Raw genomic sequence first — 7738 nt, 5'->3', positions numbered from 1 at the left:
AGCTTTTTCCTCTTGTCCCCCACCACATCTCACTCTCCCTTTTATTCTGTGTTATATTCGCCTCTAGCCTCTCCTCGTTTATTTTTGTCTGATTAGCCGATGCTCCCTTAGAGGCGTCTAATCATTAGCCACGATCTGACCCCCGAGGTAGACATCTGTTAGCGAGACCGAAAAACAGAACAATGTAGCTCCGCTAGACGTTAAATGAGGAATGAAAAGCATCTGCAAGGCTCAAAAGCCCCCAATGTTGCAAAATCAATGCATGGCAGTGGGAGGCATGGACAAAACAAGAATGTAGACATATTTATTAGTAAGTAAAAGATTGGAAAAGATTGTGTTGGCTTTGGTATAACACACTTTTGCAGGTGGCTTCCGTCTTGACACTGACAAAATTGAAGGTTCACCAAATATCATCTCTTAAATCATACTTGGATAAACGGGTCATTTTTGATCCATCTGTGTAAAGTTGATATAGTAATACAAAAATGAAGTATATTCAAAAAATAAGGCTGGAAACATATAAATAATGATGCATGGTACTCAAAAACAAGATATCTAAAGAATATGTGGATTATTGGATACTAAAATACATTGATCTAAAAAGATACAGGAAAGAAAAACTCAGCCTGCATGAAATAAACATGGGATATGAATGCGGGTCATTTTTGACCCATGTTGTGCATTAAAAGGGTTGTCCACATGTTGTGCATCAGAGGGTTAAACATCTCTCACGGGACATCAGCTTAAAAGAAAAAAAACACCCAAGTTGTAACTTTTTTCATGTGTAAAAGAGTGATATGCTCTGCTGTACTGGTGGCAAACTCATATAAATGTCCGTACCCCTGTCACCTACACTTTGAAGGCATCCCACCTCACACTCAAACCCGTAAAAACACCTGTCCCTCCCCTACCTCACGTGACGGGTGCCATATAACCTGCAAGGATTTGTAAAGTGATATAGGGGCATAATAAGGAGGTCCTATCTGATAACATTTTTCTCTCATGGATGTATTTAAAACACAGATAAAGACACACGCACACATATGTACCGAGGAGGTGTCAGTTCAACATCTGACAGCCTGTGCTGGTGAATGTGAACTTTCAGCACCCACTAGAGTGAAATAGCCTCTTATCTGGCTGCCCTGACAGCACAGCTTTGATTCTCTGGCTCTGAGCAACTCCAGAGCTGTCTACTTAAAAGCCAAGACATCAATAATTGTTAGAATGTGTCTCTTCTTTTTACAGTCGCTTTACGAGAACTGTCTAATACTGACCTTCCTTCCATGTTGATCAAGGAGGATTGGACCTGTCTCCACAGCTAGCATACCACAAACCTCCTGTGAGGCTGAACCAGGGGGCCCTGGCATCTTGGGAAAGGGCCCAACCAGGGGAGGTAGAGTCTGTAAACTTTAAGCCCAATAAAACCCCAAGACACCAGCAGATACACGTAACCTTGTCATGCACTTGCACTTCCTGATTCGCTTAAGCCCACATGGAGCTGAACCTTCACAGAGGCCTGCCAAGTAATCCCATAAAAGCACAAATGAAGAACAGAATTCCTGGAGGGAATTCCTGTCATCTCTTTGGTGGTGCTGGACTTGCTTCAGAGAGTGCTGATTGAGACATTATATTATAACTATGCAATACCGGACACGCATTTGCAAGGTTGGAAGGGTGTGATCACACCGACTGCTGTCTGTTTCTGCATGACGTCTTGCAGTACTTGAGACATGGATTCAGGGTTTTAGTATTAAAAGTTACAGTACCTCTTAACATATCGGCCACGCAGTGGCGTGCTTGAGGTCATGGACCTTTCAACCTTGCTATGCTCTTATTAATATAGCACAAATGGATACTAAATTTGACTCACTGTGCCCTTCCTTGCATGCCTTCAAGCTGCCCACATAAGCAGTCAGCTCGAGCTTACAGTATATAGGAAACAGGAAGCCCCGGACCTTCAAGTAACCCCGTACTTCAAAGAGTCTTGACTGAGTGCTTTCCTGTTAGACAAAACTGTGTTTCTTTGTATTTCACAACTGATTATTAAACTGTGTTTAGACTGAAGTTACTTGGATTCCCCAATAACTATTACCGTATTTTCTGGACTATTCTGGACTATATACTTTTTTCATAGGTTTTGAACCCATGCGGCTGTATACAAAGGTGCGACTATTCTGTGAATTTTTCAGGGCGCTCTAACCAGAATTAGAATCAAAAACTAAGACAATATAAATGCAAAGAAGAATACGCTACTTTTTCTTTAGCAGATAGAAGTAGGTAGAAGCAGATTTCAAACAGATAAATAGATAAATAAATACCGGTTATTTTCTCTAGGTTCTGTCCCGTTTTAATCGACAGCAAAGTTGCTGCCGTGTTAAAAGGATCTATTTAGGTACAAACATGTACATCATTTACAGTTCGAATCCTTCTGTACATGTAGTAAATATCTAATCTGACAACATAAATATCTGCGGCTTGCATATCTTTTTTTTTAAATAGAGCGGATGCGGCTTGTATGCAGGTGCGGCTTATAGTCCAGAAAATACGGTATATGTAATTCATAATTAATAAAGTGAAGTGAAGTGAAGATAACCTAATGTTTTTAAGTTGTCAGCGCAAGAAGACAGGTCTTCAAAAAGAAATATCTAACTCCTGCTAGAAGCTTTATCTCTACAGCTTCACACTGTCCTTGATTTATCGTGGTTGTCATGAACTTGTATCATATGACCTATCAAAACAAACTTCCTCTTGTTGAACATATGAAGACATTGTGTACTGTTATTGTATAATAACCCCACCCCCTTTTCTGTGTTATAAACTTAGGTCAGTAGCATTAAAATGCCATTACAGGCACCAATGGTGGTTGTAAACCAAAAGCTGAGCCCAATCAAAGTCAATGTGATAAATATAGAATAAATACAGAGAGCCTGGTCCTATTTAAGGAATGTTCAGAGTCCTAAAGGTTTAAAGGGAGGAAAGCTATTTTTACGGTATGAGGAAAACATCCACGCAGAGAGAACACCAAGTCTACACGAACACAATCTCAATAAATCCATGCATACAATTTCTGATTACCATAGTTTCTATCCCGATCCTAACCCAATTGTCTATGGCAACATGTGATATTATCCTTGCACTCATGGGAACTGTGCTAAAAGAGGATTTAAATCTATCATGCCACTCACAATCTATGCCACCATATGCTTACACGCAACAGCTAAAGCCACAATGTACGACATGACTCACAGGTGCCTTCGATATTTGTGCGCATGGGCGGATTGAAACCGTTCTTAAACTTTGAACTTTAGTTTTTTCATGCCATGATGGGAACTCTACGCCTGTATGAGTCAAAACACCTCGACCCTCATGAGAATCTGAAGCACTGCTTCCACCAGTCATTGCAGCGTCAGTGTCTTCTTATTTCTCACCGCAGGCGTATTTTCCAATCATGTCGTCAACAAACCCAAAAAGGGAACTTGATGCCTACGAACGTAGGGCACAGAAATTCAAATTTGTGTCATTTAGTTGAGGGCATTTATGGAAACCCCTCCCTGCCACAGACGCTGCACTCTGACCCCTGAATGTCCCAGTGCACCCCAGGACCCGATAGCTGCTTGGCTTGGCAGGAATGAATGATTAATGAGAAGAAAGCAAGGAGGACGAGAGGAGTGCGGGTGGGTTGAAGTGATGCCCTCATCCTTGTCTGTTTTTAATTGGCACTGAGCAGACATGGAGACCACAATAAGATCTTTGTAGGGGTGGAGGGAAAGTTTCTGTGTGCCAGTGTGTCCACACGTGCGGAGGTCTGTGTGTGTGCTGTGTGTGTGTGTGTGTGTGTGTGTGTGTGTGTGTGTGTGTGTGTGTGTGTGTGTGTGTGGTGTGCAGATTAAATATTGTGAATGAATGGCCCCGGACCAGTAGCACAGGCTCTCCAGTAACTCCCCCTGTCCCCACAGACCCAGAGCAGAGCCTATCATGACCATATGCCCCGAGGGTAAACCAGGCCATCCCTTAGTTTCTTTACAAAAGGAGACAAAAAGTTATGCCACAACTTCAAAGCAGAATACACATTTACTGTGTTCGGCCACTTGGCTCAAGATAAGCAGAAGCTAGCATCTTCTTCTCTTTTGTTTTTTTTACGCTTAAAGATCCAGAGCTTAATCAGCAGGTATTGCCCATATGACGGTCTCGTCCACAGCCTATTAACATCAGTCCCAAAGTCTAAACAAGCAGCCCACAATCTGCCTCTGTGTCCATCCCCACCTGTTTGCCTGAAAATTTGTGCTCTTTATTCCAATTAATCCTCACTCTTAACATCCAATCCAATTACATTTCACAGCCATCTGGCTTTCAAATGGAGATCACAAGAAGTAAAGTGTGTGTGTGTGTGAGTGTGTGTGTGTGCGCGTGTTGGGGGGGGGGGTGTTCATTGAAAATGAAGGAGACAAGCTTTTGTGTGGAAAATGTGAAAGGGGGGTTGTGGCAGGGCTTTGGTGTATGTTGCGGTGTTTGGGGTGGCTGTGGCATGATGGGAAGCCCCACTCAGATTAGTCACACAGCATTATTCTGACTGCAGGACAATGGGTGACGGGCGACGGGCGAACCCCAGCTGTCGCCCATGAAAAAGCAGAACAACAAGATTTAGGACTGGACGCGTCCGCAAACTTCGCAGGCGAGGGGGTCCTGCATTCATTAACAGGCTGCTGTTGGGGAGGGTGGGCTTTTGTCCCGCTACCCCTCCATCACCTCTCCAGGATTCTGGATATGCACTTTCTTTTTATTTCTTCCCTTTTCAAAAGTCCTCTCTTTTTTAGAAACTGTGTGTGTATGCAGATCTCCTACACCGGTCCTGGAGGGGTTACAGGAGCAGGACCGGGCTAGAAAAAAAGTTGAGGGCCTGTGGTTGCTGGGCACAGAGCCCACTCAAAGGCTGGAATGAAAGAGAGGATATGTGGCCCCCTTTCTTTCCAACTAAAACGGCACTTCTACTAACAAAAATTACCATGCACTCCACAACTGACACAAGAAAAACTTATTATAAGACAAAAATATAGGAGGTGTATGCAGTGTAGCATCAGGTTCAGCACATGTTGCTGGGTTTTGTGTCATTGTTACTCACTTGCAGTCTCCATTTCCATTTGAGGTGGCTTCGCATCTTCCTCCGTTCAGGCATGACTCCGTGGGTAAGGAGCATTTTAGACCTGTGGAGTGTAAATATAAAAACATACAGTGAACTCTCTGAAAAAGAAAAAACTACCGGGATTAACAAGGATTAGGGTGTTGAAATTGTTCTTGGGGATTTTTTAATCAGTTAGACCTTCCACGTGTTTAGTTTAGTTTAGTTTAGTTTAGTTTATTTGTTTTCACATACAAAAAACATTTGTAACACAATATAAAAGTAGAAAGAAATGTGAAGGAGAAAGCCTAAAAACCCTCCGGGGGCTTGAGAAGTGGCTTTCTCCATTTACATACATCCAGAGCATAGGAAAGCAGATACAATTAATAACAAATGCTGCAAATACTGCAAAAATCAATAAAAATGATAAGATTGGGTACACCTAGTTAAGTTGGAAGACCGTATGGGAAGTATTTATTGTTTAAAAGAGTTGATTTTAGAGCTTTTTTTAATTGATTGGATGAGAATTGCCATAGGTATGAAGGTAATGAGTTCCATATTTTTGATCCTCTGAAACCAATATTAAACTGAGATTGTGATGTGCGAGTCTTTGGGGGTCTGAGGTGATTAGAACTGCGTGTTGGATAGGTATGTACTTGTGAGTTGTGACTAAAAATATTATGGAAGAAAGGGGGTAATCGTTTACAGGAGTTTGATGCAGACACGAGCTGGAAGAGCTTGATCTATTGATTGATTTGTTACAGGGGGTGTCCTTGGGGAGCCTGATGTGGACACTGGTGAGGCCAGCGCGCGTGGTGCGGGGCTTTAGGCAGCGCACGCTTGTGCGGGGGAGATGCGGGGGAGATGCGCGGCAGCTGCGGGGCTCAGCCGCGGAACAAAAGAAATCAGAGTCCAGCACGAGCCATAAAACACTCTCCTCGGGCATTGTTTACCGGCAGACGGGAATAACAGCGCCTCCTCCACCCACCCCGCCCCATCCCATCCCTCACAACACTCTCCCACACTTGTAGACAAAAGGTGCCCTCCCTCCCCATCTTGCGCCCCCTTCCCCCCCGCGTCCCCCTGTTTGAACACACGCACCAACTTTCATTATCTCCAATGTTATTTCAAATCACACCGCAGAGTTATTTGAAACAAAACGGAAATTCCCCTCCAAAAAAGTTTAATTTCAAAAGAGAAAAAGAAACCAGACCAGATGGAGTTTGTGACTGATTCATAAATAAAAAATAAAAAGTACCTGCAGTCACCAATCCTTTATCAAATTCCATGGCCCTCAACTTTGGAACTGTTTAGAAAGATCTCTTAAGTTAGCGTCATCCTTAAAAATGTTTAGGACCAGCTTGGTGGGGTATCTTTTATTTAGACAAAATTAATCAGGCTATTCTTACTGAAATGAAATTGCCATTTCATGGATATTTTTGTTTGTGTACTTATTGTATTTTTCTTTGTTTCTTTTACCTTTTCTTTTTTCCTTTCTATTCTTTTGCTATTGACTGATTTGTTTTGGTGATTTTGTATTGAGGGGAGGATTTTTTATAAGCCCTTCGGGCTTCTTTTCCTCTCCTGCACAAATTATTTGTCCTTGTATGATAAAAAAAATATTGTGTTATCACTGTGCAAAAAATAAATAAATAAATAAATAAAATAATTGTTATTCTACTCTAATGGCTGGTGAATTGTTAGAAGACACAAGCTTGTGTAACCCTAATTCTGTGTCTCTTTTACCACAGACCACAAGGGAAGTTAGCAGACAGTGCAAGCATTTCAGGTCATGACTCTTTCACTTACAGTGAAGATATTCCCACGATCAATACAAACTCAAAGCCATTCAAATGTCTAAAGCATCTAAAATAATTCGCCATTATCTACAATAGTTTGATACTCATACCCGCAGATATGCATCATTACAATGTTATCAAAATATCATGGTTGCATAAATCAACTTAATGTTTTTACTTGTTTTTTTTTCCCCTTATCGTTTAACTAACTTCTTCTGATCTTGACTGCTCAAGTGTCACGTTAACATGCCCGCATCTCTACAACAAAACTCTAGGAGAAAGTTTACCTTGTGAGAGGACGAATGCCGGAATCAGAAATGTTAGTTTCACAAAGAAACGATACATTCCTCCTCCTTAACTTCACAAAAGTGGTTGACTCCCGCGTTGGGTTCGCATAGATCCGCAGTGTGATACTCCAGATGTTGGTTTGAAATAAATATCCTTGGTTTCAGTTCAGAGGTGTTAATCCAGCATTGGAGTGAGAGAGTGAAAGTTTTCAACAGGACTCAGCTCACAGATGTCAACCTGCTGCTTTCCGAGTTCTGAATGAAATCTACGGGCAAGTCTGCAAGGTCCTCCTCCTCTCTTCCTCCTCCTCCTCCCCCTCCTCCTCCTCCTCCTCCTCCTCTCTGTCCTCCCCCTCTGGCCAAACAGAGCGTCTCCATTCGTCCCACTCAATTTCCATAAAAAGTTTTCTGATAAATAATGGGGTTTTCATTTAGAAGTTCTCCGTACTATATACTTTCCATGTAGTTTTTGGTTTAATACAGATAACAGATATGAACAGTGGCATCAATTCAGTGGAAGCTAAGGTATGGCAAGG

General features: G+C 42.1%; 1 protein-coding gene across 2 annotated transcripts in view; it reads right to left on the bottom strand.

Moving 5' to 3' along the window:
- Nucleotides 1–7448, bottom strand: part of notch1a (notch receptor 1a) — a 36179-nt gene extending 28731 nt beyond the window's left edge. For both annotated transcript variants that reach the window (XM_061733735.1, XM_061733736.1), the window contains exons 1-2: nucleotides 7203–7448; nucleotides 5120–5201 (exon numbers count right to left, since the gene is read on the bottom strand). In XM_061733735.1, coding sequence (XP_061589719.1) covers nucleotides 5120–5201; nucleotides 7203–7260 — 140 coding nt within the window. In that variant the 5' untranslated portion in view covers nucleotides 7261–7448. The remainder of the gene's footprint in view (nucleotides 1–5119; nucleotides 5202–7202) is intronic.
- Between the last annotated feature and the right edge of the window lie 290 nt (nucleotides 7449–7738).

Source organism: Cololabis saira, chromosome 11, assembly GCF_033807715.1.
Source record: "Cololabis saira isolate AMF1-May2022 chromosome 11, fColSai1.1, whole genome shotgun sequence".
Taxonomy (NCBI): Eukaryota; Metazoa; Chordata; class Actinopteri; order Beloniformes; family Belonidae; genus Cololabis; species Cololabis saira.
The sequence above is the reverse complement of the archived record's forward strand: the minus strand, read 5'-3'. Positions and strand labels throughout refer to the sequence as shown.